This window comes from Falco cherrug, chromosome 8 (genome assembly GCF_023634085.1).
Source record: "Falco cherrug isolate bFalChe1 chromosome 8, bFalChe1.pri, whole genome shotgun sequence".
In the NCBI taxonomy this organism is placed as follows: Eukaryota; Metazoa; Chordata; class Aves; order Falconiformes; family Falconidae; genus Falco; species Falco cherrug.
The window spans coordinates 41,651,176-41,678,635 of NC_073704.1; the positions used below are offsets into that span (position 1 = coordinate 41,651,176).

The 27,460-nt window shown below is 43.2% G+C and overlaps 1 protein-coding gene across 1 annotated transcript in view; it reads right to left on the reverse strand.

Annotated features, from left to right (window-relative positions):
- NEB (nebulin) overlaps positions 1 to 27,460 on the reverse strand; it is a 131,364-nt gene that overhangs the window by 68,259 nt on the left and 35,645 nt on the right. The window contains exons 38-69 of the mRNA XM_055718430.1: positions 26,863 to 26,970; positions 25,750 to 26,061; positions 25,353 to 25,556; positions 24,789 to 24,893; positions 23,853 to 23,960; positions 23,166 to 23,477; positions 22,290 to 22,493; positions 21,816 to 21,920; positions 21,614 to 21,721; positions 20,165 to 20,476; positions 18,922 to 19,125; positions 18,448 to 18,552; positions 18,246 to 18,353; positions 16,797 to 17,108; positions 15,555 to 15,758; positions 15,081 to 15,185; positions 14,879 to 14,986; positions 11,360 to 11,671; positions 10,484 to 10,687; positions 10,010 to 10,114; positions 9,808 to 9,915; positions 8,359 to 8,670; positions 7,460 to 7,663; positions 6,586 to 6,690; positions 5,772 to 5,879; positions 4,899 to 5,210; positions 4,254 to 4,457; positions 3,699 to 3,803; positions 3,088 to 3,195; positions 1,812 to 2,123; positions 1,195 to 1,398; positions 13 to 117 (exon numbers count right to left, since the gene is read on the reverse strand). Coding sequence (XP_055574405.1) covers positions 13 to 117; positions 1,195 to 1,398; positions 1,812 to 2,123; positions 3,088 to 3,195; positions 3,699 to 3,803; positions 4,254 to 4,457; positions 4,899 to 5,210; positions 5,772 to 5,879; positions 6,586 to 6,690; positions 7,460 to 7,663; positions 8,359 to 8,670; positions 9,808 to 9,915; positions 10,010 to 10,114; positions 10,484 to 10,687; positions 11,360 to 11,671; positions 14,879 to 14,986; positions 15,081 to 15,185; positions 15,555 to 15,758; positions 16,797 to 17,108; positions 18,246 to 18,353; positions 18,448 to 18,552; positions 18,922 to 19,125; positions 20,165 to 20,476; positions 21,614 to 21,721; positions 21,816 to 21,920; positions 22,290 to 22,493; positions 23,166 to 23,477; positions 23,853 to 23,960; positions 24,789 to 24,893; positions 25,353 to 25,556; positions 25,750 to 26,061; positions 26,863 to 26,970 — 5,832 coding nt within the window. The remainder of the gene's footprint in view (positions 1 to 12; positions 118 to 1,194; positions 1,399 to 1,811; positions 2,124 to 3,087; positions 3,196 to 3,698; positions 3,804 to 4,253; positions 4,458 to 4,898; positions 5,211 to 5,771; positions 5,880 to 6,585; positions 6,691 to 7,459; positions 7,664 to 8,358; positions 8,671 to 9,807; positions 9,916 to 10,009; positions 10,115 to 10,483; positions 10,688 to 11,359; positions 11,672 to 14,878; positions 14,987 to 15,080; positions 15,186 to 15,554; positions 15,759 to 16,796; positions 17,109 to 18,245; positions 18,354 to 18,447; positions 18,553 to 18,921; positions 19,126 to 20,164; positions 20,477 to 21,613; positions 21,722 to 21,815; positions 21,921 to 22,289; positions 22,494 to 23,165; positions 23,478 to 23,852; positions 23,961 to 24,788; positions 24,894 to 25,352; positions 25,557 to 25,749; positions 26,062 to 26,862; positions 26,971 to 27,460) is intronic.

Genomic DNA, 27,460 nt, shown 5'->3' on the forward strand with positions numbered 1-27,460 from the left:
AAAAGTTCTTACATGGCTGACATTAGCTGCATTGGCCTTCGCTAGCAATATTGACGGTGTGTCAGGCATGACATGAATAGACGTTTTGTCTGCATCCCAGGCTTCTGTGTATAAACGCTAGGAGACAGGAAAACACATCCCTTTAAAAAAATTTCTTTATATGTGTCATGATGGAAAGACTGCAAATTTGAAAGTAATATTTATCAAAAATATATCTGTGATATAAAAGAAAACTAATCTTGAAGCAGAACAAGATATATCTATATCTCTCTATATATATATATAGCAAAACTAACACATTTATCCAAAGAAAGTACTTTACAAAATGTGAAGGCTAGCTCAAGCAAGCTTTAAATAACCAGACATAGCAAAGATCAAGGAGGAAACTTTGTCCTTCCTCATTATTTCTCAGGCTATAGTTGGCACAGCAATTGATGATTTAGGATTGCTGGAAAACTGCTGTAGGAGGAAAACTATAGTCATTATTCTGCCGTAAATGTACAAGTTTTTTGATTGATGTTTCTTATTAAAGAGAAGGAGTAGATACTTTGTGTCTTGCGTCCTGCAGGTCTGAGATAAATTGCAGAAGCTGCGCTTCCAGATAACATCTGCTATTTCCTCATAGGTTGTTCATCATGCAGTATGACATTCAGTTAACAATACATCATTATAGCAGCTGCAGTAAAAGCCTCAATATTCTGCTACATCCTATCTTATAGCATGGTCATGGCACCACCACCTCTGGACATACCATAACACCTTGCTGGAATGTAGTTTCTGCAGATTTCACAGTATTGCTTAAAAACCACAAAAAATTAAGCCTGTTTTATCAGAGAATAGCTTTGTATAGTAAAGGAGCATTAACAAAATAGGAAAACCATTCCAAACAGACATGTAAAAATAGGATTTCAGTTTAGATGGGAGGAAGAGGGAAATTCACCAGAATTTTTAATATTACTCTTGAAAAAGATGTGATTTAGGTGATTTTTTTTCAGACATTTTTAATCAGTGTTCATGTTGGACAGAGCCCTCAGATAAGTGCTTTCCTATGCAAAAGCTGAATTTGGACATTCATTTTGTTTAAGTCCACAATGAAAGTGTTTAGCCTTACTTTTTATTGTATTTTTCACCTCACAAACAAGTTCTACTAGCTAGTAATGCTAGTGATTTTGAAAAAAAACCCACCACCCTCACCTTGTTCATTATCTCAGCATTTTGTTTGGCTAAGACCATGGCCAAAGAATCTGTCACACTGGTAAATTTAATTTGGTCTGCTGGTTGACGATATTTCCTTTCACTCAGGATTTCTCCAGCTTTCTTGGCTTTCTCAACTTCCATGGAACCAATAGGAACCCATCCGATACCCCTTAGCCATTCCAGGTCTGATTTGTAAACAGCCTGAAAAAAAATTGAAAGTTCATTATGTATGTGTAAGTGTGATCAAATATTAAAATAATTATAAATAAGCACATCCTAATCTATATGAAAAATTGTATATATTTCTGCATAGCAGTAGGATATGGGTTTGTGAACAATTGTTATTTTAGAAGATACAGTAAAATAATAATAATAAAAAAAAAAGAATGAAGTTATTGAAGAATTCCACAAATACCAGAGTTACACACGTATTACACCTCAGGCTAAGGACTGAGAAAATAGGATTAAACATAAACTTGATGTTAGAATATTAAACATTTCACCTTTATCAACATGTCTGAGGTGATTAAGGCATATTATATATCTTTAAAAAATTATAATGCACAAGACCAAATATATTTAATTATGTATTACAAATTCAATTATTTACTCACATCACTCTGTAGATCATAGGCCTTCTTGGCATGGATAACATCGTTCTGGTCCGGCAGACAGATCCACTGATGCAGATAGTGGCGGTAATCAATGTCACTGACCAGCTCCTGACATTTCTTGGCCAACACAATTCCCAGCATGTCCACTGGGCTACTAAAGTGTGTCTTGGTCTTCTCAAAGGCTTTCTTGTACTCCCTGTCACTCTGGATCTTGGCTACGTGCATTGACCACATCATCTTCGGATCATCCTCTATGTTACGGGCTCCAATATGATGGCCCAGCTGCTTGCGATAGCCTTCTTTGTACTTGTACTGAAATAATGCACATTCATATTCACATGGTATATTTATAAATTTATAAATAATTATAAATAATTCACACAGTTTAACATAATCATTAGTATTTTGTTTAGAGAAAAATATGGTTTAGGTCTTTCTACTCTTTTAGTAGTTTTCACATAAAAAGGATTTTTATTACAGAAATCATTATCTCTGATTTTTTTATGTAACTATATCACACTTAATTAACTAAACACTTAATGTCACATCCTTACTAAAAAGTTTGATATTCCACATTCTTTTACTATTAAGATTAATTGTAAAGATTCACTTATTTTAGAAATTTATTACAAAACACCTTGATGAAGACAGTCTGAGTTGGTCTTAATACTAACAGTTAAATATTAATCATCATAGAAAAACAAGGAGCATAAAAAGCTGTTTTACTCTGTCTGTTAGTGATATTTCCTCATCCCAGAAGCAAAACTTGTCAGTCATTATGGGGGTTTTCTCCTGTTTTTTATATTCACACATCATGAATTTCAGTATGACACTTAAACAAAACTATTTTTTCTTCAGGAAAAGACAACAATTCAGAACTTTTAGAACTGATTTACTAATATATCTATTTTGGGGAAAGATTTTAAAGTATTTCCTATTTTGAATCAGAAATTAATTTGACTAACGCTAGCATAGACTCATAGGCCTTACTGAGTACCCTGCTGGAACATCCATGGACATTAATGGAACTGTTACAGGGGGCATAGAAATAATCCTCATTTTCTGTATTTATTAGTGTGATATATACCTCAGGCATAAAATACTGTCTACTTAACTCCTTTCATGTAGTAAACGCATGCTGTAGAATCACTGGATTCCAGTATTACCTATTCTATAAACTTAAGATATTACATTAACAAACAAATGAATATACATTCTGATTCTTTTCCATTATCAAATCCATACAGACAGGATAAAAAAAAAATAAAATGCTTACATCACTGGCAATCTCTCTGGATGCTCTGGCAGCTTGAATAGGAATGGCATCAAAACGCAAATCATGACCCTTCTTCTTCGATTCCTCCAAAGCTAGTTTGTACATTTTCTGTGAGAAAAAATATTCACGTTTGTTTAAAAAAAAATTACCATTCAGTTAAGCACGTGTGTGCAATAAAACAAATTAAGTCCCTAAAGAATATTGTTAATGTTTAGGCAACTTAAATGTCTGAACATAGCTCTATCTTCTCTAGAAAATAAAATTAAAAAATGCAGATTTCAAAGAACTTATAATTGTATTGTTGATGTTTGGAAACTGGAAATCATTTAGGGAAGGCAAAGAAAGAAATATTCTGAAAGATAAATTATTTATTTCCATACCTTGCTATAGAAATGATTTCTTATTTATGGCAGATAACATATTCTAAAGCCCAATTATATACCCAGGAGGTAAATTCTAGTGAAAGAACAACTCTGATTTTAGCAATGGAGCTGTCAATTTGTGAAAATAAACAACACAACAATATTATAATATTTAACTAAAAGTCAGAGATGACAAAATTGTACTTGTAAGAAATTGTTTAATTCTCTCATTTCTTCAGTTTTACTCACCTGACTGTAGTTTACTTGGTTTTGTTTAGCTAGCAGGATTTCTGGTGTGTCAGGCATGACATGAACCATGGTCTTATCTTTATTCCATGCTTCAGTGTATAAACGCTAAGAATACAGGAAGAGATTAGTATTACAATCCAGAACAAATTAATATCTCATTAAACAAGTACAACATAGAGCATACTATGTAAATTGTAAAAAATACAGCATGAATAAATGGTTACATATTTAATCAGGTAGAGATACCATTACTAAAAAGATAATTATCTGAGGAAATTTAACAATACTTAGAAAATTGCCACATTACTTAAGGATTATTAATGCTCAATGCACAGACATGTGAAAGAACAGATTAAAACGTATGCAGAATATCATGATGAAGTTGAGCCTTCCATTACATGGCCTAATAGTTTTGACTGAAATAAGCAGAGCACACCATTTGAAAATGCATCTTCTCTGAAATTTAGCATTACTTGTGATCGTTATATTTCTAGACCTGTTACCAGAGCTTAGGCAGAGACTGCTGACATGTTACCTAAACAAATCAAGACTCACCTTATTCATCGTCTCTGCATTCTGCTTGGCTAAGACCATCCCTAGAGAATCAGTGACGCTAGTGAACTTGATTGTGTCTGGAGGCTGACGGTATATTTTGTCACTCAAGATCTCTCCCGCCTTCTTGGCTTTTTCAACTTCCAAGGAACCAATTGGGACCCAACCAATGCCCTTTAACCATTCAAGGTCAGACTTGTAGCAGTTCTATCACAAAAAAAAACCCCAGAGGTAATTCTAAAAATAATAATACAATTTACAGAGTACATCTTTTCAAAGTTAAGTGAACTCACTATCAAATTTTAATTAAAATAAGTTCAAAATCCTGAATAAAATCTAAGAAAAAATAACTGCATTTCATCTACATTAAGGGTGAAATCATTATTGAATTTTCACAGAATGATAATTGATAAATAGCCCAAATTCTGGAATTACAGAATTTAATTTCTGTTAGTTAGTTATTTAATTTATTTAATTTATGTCAATTAGTTAGCATATACAGTTGGAGATCGGAGTTTCAGTTAGCCATGAAACTTAGAAATAAGTATTGAAAATTTGGCTCTAGCACATTGGTATGTTATGGCCTCATTCACCTATGTAAAATATCTAATACATTTCTCACCAAAAATTAAATTGCAAAGAGCTTACATCACTCTGGAGATCATAGGCCTTCTTAGCATGGATAACATCATTCTGGTCCGGCAGACAGGTCCACTGATGCAGATAGTGGCGGTAATCAATGTCACTGACCAGCTCCTGACATTTCTTGGCCAACACAATTCCCAGCATGTCCACTGGGCTACTGAAGTGTGTCTTGGTCTTCTCAAAGGCTTTCTTGTACTCCCTGTCACTCTGGATCTTGGCTACGTGCATTGACCACATCATCTTCGGATCATCCTCTATGTTACGGGCTCCAATATGATGGCCCAGCTGCTTGCGATAGCCTTCTTTGTACTTGTACTGAAATAGAAGTTAAGATACTATATAACACCTCTAAATACCAGTTACTCATATTAAGTATTTCTAATAATAAACCCTCTAAATTTCTCTATAATTTACAGTCAAAAAAACCTCACTGTCAAAGCAATTCTGGGGCTAATACCATGGATTCTTACATTAAACTTTATAGAGAATTGTGTTAGAACCATAAATAAAGGTTAGGTAAGTTTTTTTTTAAAAAAAACACTCTTCACTAATATTAACGAGAAATAACCCTCTCTTAATAAGGATCAAATATATTTAATAAACTATAATAATACACTTACTGTTAAGATTTAATTAAAGATACAGGTTTCTGAGTTGCTATAAAACTAACATGACAGCAGCGTTATACTCTCCTTATAACTTCTCAACATTTAATTATTACTATTAAGCCTTCAAACATACATAATAATTTGCTTCCAAAAATCTATTATTTGCGATCACATTTTAATTGATATGCCTTTTACAGAATCCAGCTGATAACTTTCAGGTTGCAGAGATCAGACATCAGCACACAAAGAAAAAAAAGCAGTTTCTTACATCACTGGCAATTTGCCTGGATGCTTTGGCAGCTTGAATGGGGATAGCATCGCTTCTCAAATCATAGCCTTTCTTTTTTTCTTCTTCCATGGCCTGTTTGTAGAGTTTCTAAGTGAAGAATTAAACAATGGGATTCATGTAAGTAAGTTCCATATATTGCATTCTATGCAAAACACACTGCTAGTAAGTACAGTATATTTTAAAAACTGTTGTAAGATTTGTTCTAACACAGCTTTATCTAACTTTCTTAACTCAAGTAGTTATCAGCAGCTGATACAAATTCATATAAAAGGAAAATCATAGTGAATGTATTTAGCAAACGATCTCTTTCTTTCAATACTTTAAATAACATAACATTGGTTACAATTTTAGAGATAAACTATTCTTTTAAACAAGTGGAGTAAAATCTACTTTTTAAAGCCACCTCCTGGTGATGTCAATTTATTTGCCTAAACTAACACTGAACAGTGGAATCACTGCTCTTCAGAATTGTGCTCTAAATTACCTTTTTGGTATTTCCAAAGTTGGAATTATTTTTGTGCCTTCCCAAGAGTATACACACTGGTGAAATGAGTCCCAGAAATTCACTGGAGACACACAACTTCTCATAAAATTTGTTCTCAACAGTGCTCACTGTTGTATGTATGCACTACTGTACAAATATGTAAACAATGTTTTTAAAGTCACAATTTTGAGGATAAATATTGGGGGTTACTTAAAGAAACCCAGGGTATCATCTATATAAGTTTTATCAGAATACTGCTGATCCAGACACGAAACAGATCAGCTATGTTTGTAGAGCTAACGCACTCACCACACTGTAGTTTTGCATGTTCTGTTTTGCCAGTGTAATTTCAGGTGTGTCAGGCATTATGTGGATTTGTGTCTTGTCTTTATCCCAGGCCTCAGTATATAAACGCTGCAGGAGAAATAACATATGTTAAAGGGGGGAAAAAAACAGTAACTACTTGGAGTTCTCCTACAACATAAGAAGAATTACAGATCTGTACTCCAAGTCTAAAAAATCCTTATTCCTTATATAGCAATGAGATTTTATATTCACTTCTCTAGGTGCTTAATATTCAGGTTAAGAATTAGTAACCTAGAAGGAATGCTATAAAATTCTGTTAAAAAAAAAAAACAGTTAAAAAAAAAAGGCAGAGAATCAGACACACAGAGATCTAAACTCTAGGAACAAGGCCTGTTCAAAAAAGGAAATGTTTGTATTGACATAAATAGGATTGAGACCAGGGCCACAGATTCAGAAAAACTCTTACATTTTAAGTACTACAGGGAATTATTTGAAATACTGTTATGTCAAAGACTGCCCTAAAACAAGTACTTTATTAATTACTAGATTAGTAGATAAACTTGATAATTATTAGATTTATAAGGAAAATAGCTATATTAAAAATTAAATAAAAGTTAAGTAATACATTACTAGATGCACAGTAGAGCATGTGGAAAGCTTCACAACTGATAATTCCAATTTAACTTGGTAATTTAGAAGAACATATTAAATTCTCACTTGCTGAAAAATAAGTTACCTGTTGATATACTAAGAATGTAACTTATACTTTTAAAGCCTTGCCGTGCTGAAATCTCAACCACACATCTGTATTTCTAGTCCTGTTTCCAAGGCTTAGGCAGAGACTGCTGACATGTTACCTAAACAAATCAAGACTCACCTTATTCATCGTCTCTGCATTCTGCTTGGCTAAGACCATCCCTAGAGAATCAGTGACGCTAGTGAACTTGATTGTGTCTGGAGGCTGACGGTATATTTTGTCACTCAAGATCTCTCCCGCCTTCTTGGCTTTTTCAACTTCCAAGGAACCAATTGGGACCCAACCAATGCCCTTTAACCATTCAAGGTCAGACTTGTAGCAGTTCTATTACAAAATACAAAGACAGCTGTCTCATTAATATTGCCAGTTAAACATTTCATATATACCATGCACTTTAATGCTTGCTTTCTGGAAGGTGCCTTCCTCCTAGTTCAATCTGCAAAACACTCTCTGTTAGCAACCAAGATTCAGAACCCTATATCTGTCTTCAAGAGATATCACTCCCCCAAGAACATGTTGGGGAATGGGCAAAGAGTAATAGGATTAAAACAAAACCCTGAAGGTCAGTATAAGCTTTTCCTCTAACATTTGTTCACAGCAAAAAAATGGTCACCCACTAAGAACAGCAGGTCTGAATTTAAACCATTTTCTCCAAGAAAAAGAAATTCTCTCCACTAAAGTCACGCAACTAAACAAAGGTCATACTAGGCAATTTCCTCTTTATGTTCACCTGATCTGTATAAAAAGGTATTAAGATTGTCTGTTATGAAGGATTATACGCAGCTAATTCAATGTTTGGCTAAGTGATTAGACTTATATAAACGTTCATTATATGCAAATGTCCTTACAAACAGATCCATTAACTTCTAAAAATATTATGCCCTTGCTTAGAATAGGTAAAAAAACCCACAATGTGAAAAACACTAAATGAAAGAGACAGCTCAAGCAGCTTCTATAGTTTATATTCCAAGGAAATTACAAACACTTTAGAACTCCAACATCTATCAGTGAGTACTCACATCACTCTGGAGATCATAGGCCTTCTTAGCATGGATAACATCATTCTGGTCCGGCAGACAGGTCCACTGATGCAGATAGTGGCGGTAATCAATGTCACTGACCAGCTCCTGACATTTCTTGGCCAACACAATTCCCAGCATGTCCACTGGGCTACTAAAGTGTGTCTTGGTCTTCTCAAAGGCTTTCTTGTACTCCCTGTCACTCTGGATCTTGGCTACGTGCATTGACCACATCATCTTCGGATCATCCTCTATGTTACGGGCTCCAATATGGTGGCCCAGCTGCTTGCGATAGCCTTCTTTGTACTTGTACTGCAGGGTTGAAGAGGCTCAGTAAGTTTCAGGCCAGCCCTTCTCCCTTCTCATGCTATTCTGTAGCAGCAGCTGTGAGCAAGGGCTTTGCTAACAGGGCCTGGCAAGATCACCACGTCAAGAAGCATCTAAGCGCAGCATATCCCTACTGTGTCCTACACCTCCCTCCCACCCCACGCCTACACTGGGACACAGGAGGCACAATTGAGGGCCACACGGCAGCTCCAACCAAGCCAGCTCGGGATCCAGGAGCAATGCAGGTCAGCAGACAGGCTCTCCACACAACCTGAGCACCCACACTGAGAAGCCAGCTCTGCAGCTGGGAGGCAAAACTCAGGAAAACCACCAGACTGCTCCAGCAGTAACCTGGGCCTCATCCTGCACATCCCTGATTGCACCCACCCACACAGACCGCAGCAGCTGACACACTCCTCAGGATGTCTTATTCCCCCAGCCCAGTGTGTGTCCTCAGCTGCAGCCCTACAGCTGAGCTTGGGAAGTGAAAAGGGGAAACATGACAGTTTTTCCCTGCCTCTTAATGAAATGTCAGGTAAGACTGAGGTCAGATAGACCTCATCTCCTTACAGCAAGGGAACAAACCTGAACAAGGGAATCACATATAGGAGAGGAAAATTAGCTCCTGAAGGGCTAAGCCCTGATAAGATACTGCAGGGGACAGGAATGACCATTCTTCAGCAATAATAAATGCCCCTGTTGTACCATAAAACTGGCTTTGGGTTTCTCTTGTAATGTCCAGCTCAGCTGTGTAGCTGCAATGGCAGGGGAGTGCAGACTGGCAGTCCTGAGGCCACCACACCGCGTCCAAAGTAGTGTCCTGCACGAGGAGGTGCTGCCACAACCCCAGGACAACGCCGCTTTCGATTGTGTCCAGCACCCAGCTCCAACAGCTACTCCCTCCACACCACCTACACATTCCCTCCACACCACTGCACACCCATAACATGCAGGGGCAGCTGCGGGAAGACCCTCCAGAACCAACTACAGGCCAGCTGAATGGCAATGACAGGTAAGGGCTGTGTTGCCTCCATTTGGCTGAGGATGCAAACCCTGGGCTTCAACTGCAAGCGCGAGGAAACTCTCTCAGAGGGTGTGCCGCCGAGGGTCCCCTGTACTCACATCACTTGCAATGTCTCTGGAAGCTTTAGCAGACTTGATAGGAATGGCATCTGCCCGCATGTCATAGCCCTTTTTCTTCTCCTCCTCCATCGCAAGCTTGTACAGTTTCTGAAAGAAAAACAAGCACTCCCCTCAAACAACACTTCTTCCCGGGCACAGCCGTGTCCAGGCACGGACACTGAAGCCAAACTCAACCACCTACCTCACTGAAGTTCACTTTGTTCTGCTGGGCTAGCAAAATACCAGGTGTATCCGGCATAATGTGAATGCTGGTTTTATCTTTCTCCCAGGCTGATGTGTACAAGCGCTGAAAAAACGGAGCACATACATGAGCAAATATGATCACACAAGCACCGGGCAACACAACCTCAAGGAGCTAACCGCCTCAGGGCACTGAAGCAAGGGGCCTCTACTTTGCACCGACTCAGAAACACCTTTTCTTCACACAAAACTTTCTAATGATTCACCTTTCCCCGCAACCCCCCCCCAACTCCAATGCATCCAGCTACTGCCCCAACCGCACAAAACTGAAATTGATCTAAACCGAGAAATACATATCCCTGACGCAAGAGGATGCAATATCCCCCTTGCAAAACCCAGGCCCTGGAAAGAGAGAACCCAGCGTCCTGGGAAATGCACGCGTTCCCTTCAGGCTGCAAACACAAGGATATCTCACTTGGTTCATAATCTCAGAGTTGTGCTTTGCCAGAACCATAGGCATCGAGTCAGGGATGCTGGTGAACTTGATGGTGTCCGGGTGCTGCCGATATTTCTTGTCACTCAGGATGAGGCTCGCCCTCTTATTCTTCTCATCGTCCAGCGAACCACTTGGGGACCAGCCAATGCCCCTCAGCCACAGAAGGTCAGACTTGTACACGTTCTGAAAGGACAGAGACACAAAGCAGCTCAGCAGCCTCCTTGCTCCATGCAGCCACTCCTCCTACCAAGGCAACCTCAGCCTACCTAAACACATTCCCCTGCATCAACCCACCAGCCACCACAAAAGGGGCTCCCACTAAGCTCAGCTCCCCACAGCCTGGCTCCTCATGACTACAGCACCACAAGCAGCCACAAAATCACCCACAAACCCTCCACCTCCATCTTCTTTGTCTGCCCAGGAAAGACCTGCCCCATTTGGAAATCCCCAGCTGGCAGAGGCATGGGAGGAGCCTTATACCTCATCACCCAACTCTCTTGACTCCGTTTTCTCACATGGCCTGCCTTTGCCCATTGCTGGTCCTCCAAAAGGGAATACTTGGCTGCCTTCCCCCTCCCCCGCCACACATAACTCTAGCCACCTCCCGCAGCTCTCCCCCAAGAATGCTCAAGGCAAGACAGGACTCTTCTGAGACCATAGAGCATGAACCCACACAAACTTCATCCCTGCCCATCCACGATACCAACTGGCAGCAAGACAGTACGGCCACAACACAATCCCAGTCTCACACAGTCAGCCTAGAATTATGCTCCTCATCTTGATGTTCTCTCCAACAATGGAAGAGAATACAAGAGAGGCTTCTGCTTTTCACACAGCCAGTAATGAACAACTTACATCACTCTGAAGGTCGTACACCTTTCTGGCTTGTACAACATCGTTCTGGTCCGGCAGACAGGTCCACCGATGCAGAGGGTGCTTGTAATCAATGTCGCTGACCAGCTCCTGACATTTCTTGGCCAACACAATTCCCAGCATGTCCACTGGGCTACTAAAGTGTGTCTTGGTCTTCTCAAAGGCTTTCTTGTACTCCCTGTCACTCTGGATCTTGGCTACGTGCATTGACCACATCATCTTCGGATCATCCTCTATGTTACGGGCTCCAATATGGTGGCCCAGCTGCTTGCGATAGCCTTCTTTGTACTTGTACTGCAGGGTTGAAGAGGCTCAGTAAGTTTCAGGCCAGCCCTTCTCCCTTCTCATGCTATTCTGTAGCAGCAACTGTGAGCAAGGGGCCTGGCAAGATCACCACGCCAAGAAGCATCTAAGCGCAGCATATCCCTACTGTGTCCTACACCTCCCTCCCACCCCACACCTACACTGGGACACAGGAGGCACACGGAGGGCCACACGGCAGCTCCAACCAAGCCAGCTCGGGATCCAGGAGCAATGCAGGTCAGCAGACAGGCTCTCCACTCAACCTGAGCACCCACACTGAGAAGCCAGCTCTGCAGCTGGGAGGCAAAACTCAGGAAAACCACCAGACTGCTCCAGCAGTAACCTGGGCCTCATCCTGCACATCCCTGATTGCACCCACCCACACAGACCGCAGCAGCTGACACACTCCTCAGGATGTCTTATTCCCCCAGCCCAGTGTGTGTCCTCAGCTGCAGCCCTACAGCCACTGAGCTTGCGAAATGACAAGGGGAAACATGACAGTTTTTCAGTAACGTGCATTTTGAGAGCTTATGGGTGAAAATTTGAGACTAAGCAAACAAAGAAAACTTTGTGATTGCTGTGTACTACAGGCCTCCTAAGCAAGGAGAGGTGTTTGCAGAAGAGTTCTTTCTTCATCTGCAGGAAGCATCACATTCACAGGCCATGATCCCAATAGGGGATTTCAACCACCCAGACATCTGCTGAAAATGCAGTACAGCAAACTTCAAGCAGTCCAGGGAACTACTGGAGTACATGGAGGACAACTTCCTAGTGGATGTGATGGAGTGCTGACCAGAGGAGACGCACTGCTGGACCTGTTTCTCACTAATGAGGAAGACTTATTTAAGAGGTCAAGACTGGAGGTAGCTTGGGCTGCAGCAATCATGCCCTGGTAGATTTAATCTATCCTGAAGGGAACGGGACAGGTAAAAAGCTGAGTTAGTACTGTTAACATTAAAAAGACAAACTTTCAGCTGTTTAGGGTACTAGTGAGTGGGAACCCTTGGGAAACTGTCCCCAGAGATAAAGAAGTACATGAGAGCTGGGAGGTATTTAAAGGCATTTTTCTTTGGATGTAAAAACTCTCAATCTCAACATGCAGGAAGTCAGGCAGGGGAGGCAGGAGGCCAGGTTGGCTAAGTCAGGACCTCTTAGCCAGACTGAAACACAAAAGCAAAATGCGTAGGCAATGGAGGCAGTGATACACATCCTGGGGAGATTATAGGGATATGGCCTGGGAGTGCAGGGAGAGGATCAGAAGAGCCAAGGGACAGTTAGAGCTGAACTTGGCTAGGGACATAAAAAAAAGAATAACAAGAAGGGTTTCTTCAGGTACACAGGCCAAAAAGGATGATGAAAGAAACTGTACCCCCACAATGAGCAAAACAGGAGACCTTGCTACAACTGACTTGAAGAAGGCTGAGGTACTCAGCAATGTCTTTGCCTCTGTCTTCACTGCCAGGTGCTCTAGCCACATTGCCCAATTCACTGAATCCAAAGGCAGTGACTAGGAGAATGAAGTACTGGCCACTGTAGGAGAAGACCAGGTTTCAAGACCATCTAAGGAGTCTGAATGTGCACAGGTCCACGAGACCTCATGAGATGCATCCAGTGGTGCTGAGGGAACTAGTGGATGAAGTTGCAAGCCACTATCCATCATATCTGAGAAGTTATGGCAGACTGGTGAAGTTCCCGGTGACTGGAAAAGGGGACTCATCACCCCCATTTTAAAAATGGGAAAAAAGGAATAGATAGGGAACTACATGCCAGTCAGTCTCACCTCTGTCCCCAGCAAGATCATGGAGCAGACCCTCCTGGAAACTATGTGAAGGCACACAGAAAACAGTGAGGTTACTAGTGACAGCCAACATGGCTTCACTAAGGGCAAATAGTACCTGACAAATTTGGTGGCCTTCTACGACAGGGTTACAGCATGAGTAGATAAGGGAAAAGCAACTGACATCATCTACCAAGACTTTTGCAAAGCATTTGATACTGTCCCACACAACATCCTTGTCACTAAAATGGAGAGATGTGGATTTGACACGTGGACCACTCAGTGGATAAGGAATTGCCTGGATGATAGCACTCAGGAGAGTTGTGATGAATGGCTTGATGTCTGGGTAGAGACCAGTGATGAGTGGTGTTCCTCAGGGGTCCATACTGCGATGAGTATTATTTAACATCTTTGCTGGGGACACAGACAGTGTGATTGAATGCACCCTCAGAAAGTCTGTGGATGACACAAGGCTAAGTGTTGGGGCTGATACTCTAGAGGGAAGGAATGCCATCCAGGGGGACCTTGACAGGACTCAGAGGTGGGCCTGTGCAAACCACATGAAGTTCAACAAGGCCAAGTGCAGGGTCCTGCACCTGGGACGAGGCAACCCCAAACATGGATACTACATGCTGAGAAGGAGTGAATAGACAGCAATGCTGCAGGGAAGGACTTGGGAGTATTGGTGGATATAAAAATTAATATGAGCCAGCAATGTGTGCTTAGGCCATCAAGCCAATCGTATCCTGGGCTGCATCAAAAGAAATGTGGCTACCAGGTCCAGAGAGGAGATTCTCCCCTCTGCCCTGCTCTTCTGAGAACCCACATGGAGCACTACGTCCAGCTCTGGGGTTGCCAGCATAAGAAAAACATGGACCTGCTTGAGTGGGTCCAGAAAAGGCCCACGAGCATGATCAGAGAGCTGGAGCACCTCTCCAATGAAGGCAGGCTGAGAGAGTAAGGGTTGTTAAACCTAGAGGAGAAAAGGCTCTGTGGAGAACTTATAGCAGCCTTCCAATACCTAAAGGGGCCTACATGAAAGATAGGGAGGGAGACTATCAGGGAGTGTAGTGATGAGGGATAATGGTTTTAAACTAAAAGAGGGCAGATACAGATTAAATATTAGAAAGAAATTCATCCCTGTGAGGGTGGTGAGGCACTGGCACAGGCTGCCCAGAGCAGTTGCAGGTGCCCCATCCCTGGAAGTGCTCAGGACCAGGTTGGATGGGGCTTGGAGAAACCTGGTCTACCACAAGCTGACCCTGTCCATGGCTGAGGGATGGGAATTCAATGATCTTTAAGATCCATTCCAATTCAAACCATTCCGTGATTCTTGGTGCAATGACCTTTTTCCCTGCCTCTTTCTGAAATATCAAGTAAGACTGAGGAGACTGTGCCACCAAGGACTCCTGTGTACTTACATCACTTGCAATGTCTCTGGAAGCTTTAGCAGACTTGATAGGAATGGCATCTGCCCGCATGTCATAGCCCTTTTTCTTCTCCTCCTCCATCGCAAGCTTGTACAGTTTCTGAAAGAAAAACAAGCACTCCCCTCAAACAACACTTCTTCCCGGGCACAGCCGTGTCCAGGCACGGACACTGAAGCCAAACTCAACCACCTACCTCACTGAAGTTCACTTTGTTCTGCTGGGCTAGCAAAATACCAGGTGTATCCGGCATAATGTGAATGCTGGTTTTATCTTTCTCCCAGGCTGATGTGTACAAGCGCTGAAAAAACGGAGCACATACATGAGCAAATATGATCACACAAGCACCGGGCAACACAACCTCAAGGAGCTAACCGCCTCAGGGCACTGAAGCAAGGGGCCTCTACTTTGCACCGACTCAGAAACACCTTTTCTTCACACAAAACTTTCTAATGATTCACCTTTCCCCGCAACCCCCCCCCAACTCCAATGCATCCAGCTACTGCCCCAACCGCACAAAACTGAAATTGATCTAAACCGAGAAATACATATCCCTGACGCAAGAGGATGCAATATCCCCCTTGCAAAACCCAGGCCCTGGAAAGAGAGAACCCAGCGTCCTGGGAAATGCACGCGTTCCCTTCAGGCTGCAAACACAAGGATATCTCACTTGGTTCATAATCTCAGAGTTGTGCTTTGCCAGAACCATAGGCATCGAGTCAGGGATGCTGGTGAACTTGATGGTGTCCGGGTGCTGCCGATATTTCTTGTCACTCAGGATGAGGCTCGCCCTCTTATTCTTCTCATCGTCCAGCGAACCACTTGGGGACCAGCCAATGCCCCTCAGCCACAGAAGGTCAGACTTGTACACGTTCTGAAAGGACAGAGACACAAAGCAGCTCAGCAGCCTCCTTGCTCCATGCAGCCACTCCTCCTACCAAGGCAACCTCAGCCTACCTAAACACATTCCCCTGCATCAACCCACCAGCCACCACAAAAGGGGCTCCCACTAAGCTCAGCTCCCCACAGCCTGGCTCCTCATGACTACAGCACCACAAGCAGCCACAAAATCACCCACAAACCCTCCACCTCCATCTTCTTTGTCTGCCCAGGAAAGACCTGCCCCATTTGGAAATCCCCAGCTGGCAGAGGCATGGGAGGAGCCTTATACCTCATCACCTAACTCTCTTGACTCCGTTTTCTCACATGGCCTGCCTTTGCCCATTGCTGGTCCTCCAAAACGGAATACTTGGCTGCCTTCCCCCTCCCGTGCCACACATAACTCTAGCCACCTCCCGCAGCTCTCCCCCGAGAATGCTCAAGGCAAGACAGGTCTCTTCTGTGACCATAGAGCATGAACCCACACAAACTTCATCCCTGACTGTTCACGACAAAATCTCAGCAAAAAAAAAAAAGGCTCAATATCTAGAGCCTTTCTTGAACTGTAAAATGAGAAATTAAAGAGACCTGCATGAGAAAGCCTGGAATTAAAAAATCTTTTCAATATCAACACATCGGTAATTGTTTTAAGCTGAAAGAGGGCAGATATTTCAAATATATTAGGAAGAAATTCTTTACTGTGGCAATTGTGAAGCACTGGCACAGGCTGCCCAGAGCAGATGTGGGTGCCCCATCCCTGGCATTGCTCAAGGCCAGGCTGGATGGGGCTGGAGAAACTTGGGCTGATGGGTGGTGTCTTTGCTCAGGGCAGGGGATTGGAACTACAATATATTGAAGGTCCTCAACAATCAAAACTATTCTGTGATTCTATGATACAACAAGACAGTATAGTCAGAACACAGTTCCACAGAATCAGCCCAGAAGTATGTTCCCCACATGGATATTCTCCAACAACATTACAGAACACAAGAGAGGCTTCTGCTTTTCACACAGCCAGTAATGAACAACTTACATCACTCTGAAGGTCGTATACCCTCTTGGCTTGTACAACATCGTTCTGGTCCGGCAGACAGGTCCACCGATGCAGAGGGTGCTTGTAATCAATGTCGCTGACCAGCTCCTGACATTTCTTGGCCAACACAATTCCCAGCATGTCCACTGGGCTACTAAAGTGTGTCTTGGTCTTCTCAAAGGCTTTCTTGTACTCCCTGTCACTCTGGATCTTGGCTACGTGCATTGACCACATCATCTTCGGATCATCCTCTATGTTACGGGCTCCAATATGGTGGCCCAGCTGCTTGCGATAGCCTTCTTTGTACTTGTACTGCAGGGTTGAAGAGGCTCAGTAAGTTTCAGGCCAGCCCTTCTCCCTTCTCATGCTATTCTGTAGCAGCAGCTGTGAGCAAGGGCTTTGCTAACAGGGCCTGGCAAGATCACCACGTCAAGAAGCATCTAAGCGCAGCATATCCCTACTGTGTCCTACACCTCCCTCCCACCCCACGCCTACACTGGGACACAGGAGGCACAATTGAGGGCCACACGGCAGCTCCAACCAAGCCAGCTCGGGATCCAGGAGCAATGCAGGTCAGCAGACAGGCTCTCCACACAACCTGAGCACCCACACTGAGAAGCCAGCTCTGCAGCTGGGAGGCAAAACTCAGGAAAACCACCAGACTGCTCCAGCAGTAACCTGGGCCTCATCCTGCACATCCCTGATTGCACCCACCCACACAGACCGCAGCAGCTGACACACTCCTCAGGATGTCTTATTCCCCCAGCCCAGTGTGTGTCCTCAGCTGCAGCCCTACAGCTGAGCTTGGGAAGTGAAAAGGGGAAACATGACAGTTTTTCCCTGCCTCTTAATGAAATGTCAGGTAAGACTGAGGTCAGATAGACCTCATCTCCTTACAGCAAGGGAACAAACCTGAACAAGGGAATCACATATAGGAGAGGAAAATTAGCTCCTGAAGGGCTAAGCCCTGATAAGATACTGCAGGGGACAGGAATGACCATTCTTCAGCAATAATAAATGCCCCTGTTGTACCATAAAACTGGCTTTGGGTTTCTCTTGTAATGTCCAGCTCAGCTGTGTAGCTGCAATGGCAGGGGAGTGCAGACTGGCAGTCCTGAGGCCACCACACCGCGTCCAAAGTAGTGTCCTGCACGAGGGGGTGCTGCCACAACCCCAGGACAACGCCGCTTTCGATTGTGTCCAGCACCCAGCTCCAACAGCTACTCCCTCCACACCACCTACACATTCCCTCCACACCACTGCACACCCATAACATGCAGGGGCAGCTGCGGGAAGACCCTCCAGAACCAACTACAGGCCAGCTGAATGGCAATGACAGGTAAGGGCTGTGTTGCCTCCATTTGGCTGAGGATGCAAACCCTGGGCTTCAACTGCAAGCGCGAGGAAACTCTCTCAGAGGGTGTGCCGCCGAGGGTCCCCTGTACTCACATCACTTGCAATGTCTCTGGAAGCTTTAGCAGACTTGATAGGAATGGCATCTGCCCGCATGTCATAGCCCTTTTTCTTCTCCTCCTCCATCGCAAGCTTGTACAGTTTCTGAAAGAAAAACAAGCACTCCCCTCAAACAACACTTCTTCCCGGGCACAGCCGTGTCCAGGCACGGACACTGAAGCCAAACTCAACCACCTACCTCACTGAAGTTCACTTTGTTCTGCTGGGCTAGCAAAATACCAGGTGTATCCGGCATAATGTGAATGCTGGTTTTATCTTTCTCCCAGGCTGATGTGTACAAGCGCTGAAAAAACGGAGCACATACATGAGCAAATATGATCACACAAGCACCGGGCAACACAACCTCAAGGAGCTAACCGCCTCAGGGCACTGAAGCAAGGGGCCTCTACTTTGCACCGACTCAGAAACACCTTTTCTTCACACAAAACTTTCTAATGATTCACCTTTCCCCGCAACCCCCCCCCAACTCCAATGCATCCAGCTACTGCCCCAACCGCACAAAACTGAAATTGATCTAAACCGAGAAATACATATCCCTGACGCAAGAGGATGCAATATCCCCCTTGCAAAACCCAGGCCCTGGAAAGAGAGAACCCAGCGTCCTGGGAAATGCACGCGTTCCCTTCAGGCTGCAAACACAAGGATATCTCACTTGGTTCATAATCTCAGAGTTGTGCTTTGCCAGAACCATAGGCATCGAGTCAGGGATGCTGGTGAACTTGATGGTGTCCGGGTGCTGCCGATACTTCTTGTCACTCAGGATGAGGCTCGCCCTCTTATTCTTCTCATCGTCCAGCGAACCACTTGGGGACCAGCCAATGCCCCTCAGCCACAGAAGGTCAGACTTGTACACGTTCTGAAAGGACAGAGACACAAAGCAGCTCAGCAGCCTCCTTGCTCCATGCAGCCACTCCTCCTACCAAGGCAACCTCAGCCTACCTAAACACATTCCCCTGCATCAACCCACCAGCCACCACAAAAGGGGCTCCCACTAAGCTCAGCTCCCCACAGCCTGGCTCCTCATGACTACAGCACCACAAGCAGCCACAAAATCACCCACAAACCCTCCACCTCCATCTTCTTTGTCTGCCCAGGAAAGACCTGCCCCATTTGGAAATCCCCAGCTGGCAGAGGCATGGGAGGAGCCTTATACCTCATCACCTAACTCTCTTGACTCCGTTTTCTCACATGGCCTGCCTTTGCCCATTGCTGGTCCTCCAAAACGGAATACTTGGCTGCCTTCCCCCTCCCGTGCCACACATAACTCTAGCCACCTCCCGCAGCTCTCCCCCGAGAATGCTCAAGGCAAGACAGGTCTCTTCTGTGACCATAGAGCATGAACCCACACAAACTTCATCCCTGACTGTTCACGACAAAATCTCAGCAAAAAAAAAAAAAGGCTCAATATCTAGAGCCTTTCTTGAACTGTAAAATGAGAAATTAAAGAGACCTGCATGAGAAAGCCTGGAATTAAAAAATCTTTTCAATATCAACACATCGGTAATTGTTTTAAGCTGAAAGAGGGCAGATATTTCAAATATATTAGGAAGAAATTCTTTACTGTGGCAATTGTGAAGCACTGGCACAGGCTGCCCAGAGCAGATGTGGGTGCCCCATCCCTGGCATTGCTCAAGGCCAGGCTGGATGGGGCTGGAGAAACTTGGGCTGATGGGTGGTGTCTTTGCTCAGGGCAGGGGATTGGAACTACAATATATTGAAGGTCCTCAACAATCAAAACTATTCTGTGATTCTATGATACAACAAGACAGTATAGTCAGAACACAGTTCCACAGAATCAGCCCAGAAGTATGTTCCCCACATGGATATTCTCCAACAACATTACAGAACACAAGAGAGGCTTCTGCTTTTCACACAGCCAGTAATGAACAACTTACATCACTCTGAAGGTCGTATACCCTCTTGGCTTGTACAACATCGTTCTGGTCCGGCAGACAGGTCCACCGATGCAGAGGGTGCTTGTAATCAATGTCGCTGACCAGCTCCTGACATTTCTTGGCCAACACAATTCCCAGCATGTCCACTGGGCTACTAAAGTGTGTCTTGGTCTTCTCAAAGGCTTTCTTGTACTCCCTGTCACTCTGGATCTTGGCTACGTGCATTGACCACATCATCTTCGGATCATCCTCTATGTTACGGGCTCCAATATGGTGGCCCAGCTGCTTGCGATAGCCTTCTTTGTACTTGTACTGCAGGGTTGAAGAGGCTCAGTAAGTTTCAGGCCAGCCCTTCTCCCTTCTCATGCTATTCTGTAGCAGCAGCTGTGAGCAAGGGCTTTGCTAACAGGGCCTGGCAAGATCACCACGTCAAGAAGCATCTAAGCGCAGCATATCCCTACTGTGTCCTACACCTCCCTCCCACCCCACGCCTACACTGGGACACAGGAGGCACAATTGAGGGCCACACGGCAGCTCCAACCAAGCCAGCTCGGGATCCAGGAGCAATGCAGGTCAGCAGACAGGCTCTCCACACAACCTGAGCACCCACACTGAGAAGCCAGCTCTGCAGCTGGGAGGCAAAACTCAGGAAAACCACCAGACTGCTCCAGCAGTAACCTGGGCCTCATCCTGCACATCCCTGATTGCACCCACCCACACAGACCGCAGCAGCTGACACACTCCTCAGGATGTCTTATTCCCCCAGCCCAGTGTGTGTCCTCAGCTGCAGCCCTACAGCTGAGCTTGGGAAGTGAAAAGGGGAAACATGACAGTTTTTCCCTGCCTCTTAATGAAATGTCAGGTAAGACTGAGGTCAGATAGACCTCATCTCCTTACAGCAAGGGAACAAACCTGAACAAGGGAATCACATATAGGAGAGGAAAATTAGCTCCTGAAGGGCTAAGCCCTGATAAGATACTGCAGGGGACAGGAATGACCATTCTTCAGCAATAATAAATGCCCCTGTTGTACCATAAAACTGGCTTTGGGTTTCTCTTGTAATGTCCAGCTCAGCTGTGTAGCTGCAATGGCAGGGGAGTGCAGACTGGCAGTCCTGAGGCCACCACACCGCGTCCAAAGTAGTGTCCTGCACGAGGGGGTGCTGCCACAACCCCAGGACAACGCCGCTTTCGATTGTGTCCAGCACCCAGCTCCAACAGCTACTCCCTCCACACCACCTACACATTCCCTCCACACCACTGCACACCCATAACATGCAGGGGCAGCTGCGGGAAGACCCTCCAGAACCAACTACAGGCCAGCTGAATGGCAATGACAGGTAAGGGCTGTGTTGCCTCCATTTGGCTGAGGATGCAAACCCTGGGCTTCAACTGCAAGCGCGAGGAAACTCTCTCAGAGGGTGTGCCGCCGAGGGTCCCCTGTACTCACATCACTTGCAATGTCTCTGGAAGCTTTAGCAGACTTGATAGGAATGGCATCTGCCCGCATGTCATAGCCCTTTTTCTTCTCCTCCTCCATCGCAAGCTTGTACAGTTTCTGAAAGAAAAACAAGCACTCCCCTCAAACAACACTTCTTCCCGGGCACAGCCGTGTCCAGGCACGGACACTGAAGCCAAACTCAACCACCTACCTCACTGAAGTTCACTTTGTTCTGCTGGGCTAGCAAAATACCAGGTGTATCCGGCATAATGTGAATGCTGGTTTTATCTTTCTCCCAGGCTGATGTGTACAAGCGCTGAAAAAACGGAGCACATACATGAGCAAATATGATCACACAAGCACCGGGCAACACAACCTCAAGGAGCTAACCGCCTCAGGGCACTGAAGCAAGGGGCCTCTACTTTGCACCGACTCAGAAACACCTTTTCTTCACACAAAACTTTCTAATGATTCACCTTTCCCCGCAACCCCCCCCCAACTCCAATGCATCCAGCTACTGCCCCAACCGCACAAAACTGAAATTGATCTAAACCGAGAAATACATATCCCTGACGCAAGAGGATGCAATATCCCCCTTGCAAAACCCAGGCCCTGGAAAGAGAGAACCCAGCGTCCTGGGAAATGCACGCGTTCCCTTCAGGCTGCAAACACAAGGATATCTCACTTGGTTCATAATCTCAGAGTTGTGCTTTGCCAGAACCATAGGCATCGAGTCAGGGATGCTGGTGAACTTGATGGTGTCCGGGTGCTGCCGATACTTCTTGTCACTCAGGATGAGGCTCGCCCTCTTATTCTTCTCATCGTCCAGCGAACCACTTGGGGACCAGCCAATGCCCCTCAGCCACAGAAGGTCAGACTTGTACACGTTCTGAAAGGACAGAGACACAAAGCAGCTCAGCAGCCTCCTTGCTCCATGCAGCCACTCCTCCTACCAAGGCAACCTCAGCCTACCTAAACACATTCCCCTGCATCAACCCACCAGCCACCACAAAAGGGGCTCCCACTAAGCTCAGCTCCCCACAGCCTGGCTCCTCATGACTACAGCACCACAAGCAGCCACAAAATCACCCACAAACCCTCCACCTCCATCTTCTTTGTCTGCCCAGGAAAGACCTGCCCCATTTGGAAATCCCCAGCTGGCAGAGGCATGGGAGGAGCCTTATACCTCATCACCTAACTCTCTTGACTCCGTTTTCTCACATGGCCTGCCTTTGCCCATTGCTGGTCCTCCAAAAGGGAACACTTGGCTGCCTTCCCCCTCCCCCGCCACACATAACTCTAGCCACCTCCCGCAGCTCTCCCCCAAGAATGCTCAAGGCAAGACAGGACTCTTCTGAGACCATAGAGCATGAACCCACACAAACTTCATCCCTGCCCATCCACGATACCAACTGGCAGCAAGACAGTACGGCCACAACACAATCCCAGTCTCACACAGTCAGCCTAGAATTATGCTCCTCATCTTGATGTTCTCTCCAACAATAGAAGAGAATACAAGAGAGGCTTCTGCTTTTCACACAGCCAGTAATGAACAACTTACATCACTCTGAAGGTCGTACACCCTCTTGGCTTGTACAACATCATTCTGGTCCGGCAGACAGGTCCACCGATGCAGAGGGTGCTTGTAATCAACGTCGCTGACCAGCTCCTGACATTTCTTGGCCAACACAATTCCCAGCATGTCCACTGGGCTACTAAAGTGTGTCTTGGTCTTCTCAAAGGCTTTCTTGTACTCCCTGTCACTCTGGATCTTGGCTACGTGCATTGACCACATCATCTTCGGATCATCCTCTATGTTACGGGCTCCGATATGGCGACCAAGCTGCTTTCGGTATGCAGTTTTGTACTGGTACTAATTGAATACATAAACAATCATTATCACCTCTTTCTAACTGCAGTTTACATTTATTTGTATTTAATATAGTGGTTAATATTTCAATATCTACTATATTTGAATTATTTCTTTGTTTTTCCAAGATATTTATTGTTTCTATAAAAATATACTAAGATCTTCTGTATGTGAAATATGGTTATATACCATTATATTGTATGTGATTGTACTTAATCTAATTAACTTTACATTATTAAGGATTACAGAACCTTTGGAGGGCTGCAATATAAGTCTGTTAAAATTTTAGACCTCTCCTGGTTCTAAATATAAATATCTTTATCCCGAAGTGTGTACCAGCTGTATGCCCCACTATTATTTTATCCCTGTAAAACTTACTTCACTAGCTATATCTCTGGATGCCTTTGCTGACTTGAGGGGTATAGCATCTGGAGGAAGATCATAGCCTTTCCTTTTTAACTCTTCATATCCTAACTTGTAAAGTTTCTGTTGGAGAAAGATTCAAAGTAATTATTGCAAATAAAGCACTGTAGAGAGTTTTTCAATACTTAAAACTTTCCTCCCCTCTACTACTGAAAGTAAAGCATGAGATTCCAAACAGTTTCATTCACCAATATAATTTCCCAAGCTTGTTTTTTAATAGTGTGTATTTTTAATAAGGTGTATTTTGTAACTGATAATGTAAAATATTTAAAAATTACTATCTGTATGTTTTCTGATTAACTCATTCAGAGATCACAATTTTCTTTTACTTAATATATTAATTTGAATGGTTCATAGAGTCCTCAAAGCGGTGAATAATACAACCCCACAATTCTCTCCATCCCAATTTCAATTGCAATTATTTTTTGTCATCTTGAGTTCTTATGATAGAGCTGTTAACATCTCTTTACATTTGCATGTAGTCTGTATGGGTTTCATTATAACCAGGAATTTAATGTAAATTACATTAATCCTATGTAACTCTAAAGAGGCAGTTCAATATAATCAGACATTTAAACAGGAATGACAGGCTTACCAAAAAGTACTGAACACATATCTACAATATTAATGTATTCAGTAGGGATGAAAGAGAAAACTGCTAACTTGTATTGAATATTTTCTTAGTATTTATTATATTCTAGCAACGCCAATTCCACTTTATATTTTAACAATTCCACTTGGGCTTCCCAGTGCGTTACAATTTTCACAGGAATAGATCACAGTTGTGCTTACAGCTGTTAGAATTGCAGAATTACTTTATTGCTTTTTAAAGTAAAAGCACAACAGGTAATTCCAAATTCCATAAAATAAGCAACGTAGAGACACACTTACATCACTTGTGTTAATTAAGTTTGATTTAGCCAGCAAAATTTCAGGAGTATCAGGCATGATGTGAACCTGAGTCTTGTCCTTGTTCCAAGCTTCTCTATACAGTATCTGAAAAGAGGCAAAAATACCTTGTCTGATAAAAGGTTCACGTACACAGCAGTAAATTCAATTCACCTTTTCTCTGCAATAGCAAAGCAAAGATGTACTATGCAAGCGTGAGTGATGTAAACAATGCAAGGTATTAAAACCAAATAATACAACAGCTTCTTACTGAAATACCACCTTTTTTTCTCTTCACATCCATGGAACATCAAGGAAACAGCGTCATGACAATACATTTACATACTACATAGTAAGGGTCTTATTTGCAGTTATTACTGAGTAAGTTATACAGTACTAAAGATCTTAATCTTCTGAACAAGGCTTATTGAACAGTAAGGCACTGATTTAAAACATCTGATATTTGTATATTTTAACCACATGTTCTGATACAGAGATCTTTTTAACAAATGTATACTAAGGTATTCATTTATTGAAACACATGTTCTGTCTCTAGGGGCAACTTACATCACTTCTATTTTTAGCATTAGATTTTGCTAAAACAATATCCATGGCATCTGGGATACTTGTGAACTTAATAGTATCTGGGTGCTGCCGGTACTTCTTTTCACTCAGTATTTCAGAAGCTTTCTTGTTCTTTTCAGATTCCAAAGATCCCAGTGGACTCCATCCAAGACCTCTAAGCCATAGTAGATCTGACTTATACTGATTCTGTTCAGGAGAAAAATCAAAACCATATAAGATTATTTCCCTGTTCATATATTAAATCGTATTAAAAGACTAACTGGTATTTTAGCTTCAATCTGATCTATACTGACATCAAAAGACAGTTATTAAAGATACTTTCCAATAAGCAGTAAATATCTTTTTAAAAAGAAGTAATTTAAATACAGAGAAAGCTTACATCACTCTGTAGTTCGTAGACCCTCTTTGCCTGGGTGACATCAACCTGGTCTGGCAGACAAGTCCAGCGGTGTGGCACTTGTTTGTAGTCTACATCACTAACCAGTTCCTGACATTTCTTAGCCAGAAGGAAGCCTAACATATCCACAGGCATATTAAACTTTGTCTTCCACTTCTCAAAATCTTTCTTGTACTCCCTTTCACTCTGCATCTTAGCTACTTGCATAGACCACAACATCTTAGGATCATCTTGTAAGCTGCGGAATCCAATGTGATGTCCCTGCTGCTTGCGGTAACCTTCTTTGTACTTGTACTAAAATTATAAAAATTGCATGATTGAAATCACAGTAAAAAACAGACAACGATAAAATATGTAAGCAACATATCAGTATATTCTCTCAGTCAATGTCTTAGTGTCGTTACCAACTAAATAAGCAACTTGTTGCAGCATCTCAAGTTTGAGTAGTCCCTTGATCAATGTGTATCACTTGGTGTCAGTGAATGCTCTCCTTGGGAATGAACAGAGTCCCTGGAGAGGAGGAGTGCGTGGCTATAAGAATGGTCTCCTGTGCCATTGCATTCATATAGTCACACTGTTCAGAACTCCCAAAGGCTGACACACTGAAATATTTTGATGAATAAAATAATCAGCAATGAACAATGCAGACGCTTAAGCACTGAAAACATTTCCTAATGGTTAATAAAATCTCTTCTATAAATACAGAAGTTGTATTCATACAAAATTATAACAGCAATTCATGTATCACGCGTCTATTTCAGAGTTGTGAAGAGGACTTCTCAGTATAAGCACTGGATCAGCTAATTGAACCAAATTTACTGCTGCTCTGAAAATGTAACATCCAAAAAAGCAGACATCTCCTATCTTTGTGTGACTATCCACTTCACGGATAGACCACAATCTTTGGAATTGTCAAGATACTAGAGCAATCCTTCTTAACTGACAGGAATAGATGTGGAAAGACTTTTGTAAGCAATTTTGCTTTTTACTCCAAGATACACCTTAGCAGAGAGGTGTATCTCAATCTAATGCAACTCTGTAAGTTATAGCAACTAGATAAAGTGTATGTCATAGTGAATTAGAAATGTCGCTTACATCACTTGCAATGTCTCTTGAAGCTTTGGCAGCTTTCACAGACATGGCTTCAGGTGTGAGGTCATAGCCTTTCTTTATCATTTCTTCCCAGCCAAGTTTGTATAGTTTCTAAAATGGAAAACATTATTGATTAAAAAGTCTTAGCAATATGTAAGTAACCTTCCATTTAGATATGCTAATGACCCATAATACCAAATTCTGGTCACCTCGCAGGCTTCAGTTACGAGAGAAGGGCTACTAGAATGGGAACTGAAAACTGAGAAACTGATAAGCAAGGAAAGCAGGTCTTCCAAGTCTTAGGTTAGTGGCTAAATAGTTTTCCTTTACTGCAGCAGCTTCCTACCATAACTTATCTTGGGGATATGAAACATATTTGGGGAATTTCAAATATATACACCTGGGATAACTGAAAACTTTTCAGTTGGTTTAACAAAATTTTAATTAATAAGGCTCTAATGTAGCCATTTAATAGTCAATTCAGTTTGTGCACAGTTGATTTTAAGTACCAGCACTTGCAAGTCAAAGATTTGCCTCTGAGCAATCGTGCAAAGCAAAACCCAAGTATTTTATGCTGGCACAATTGTCACTTTCTCATATT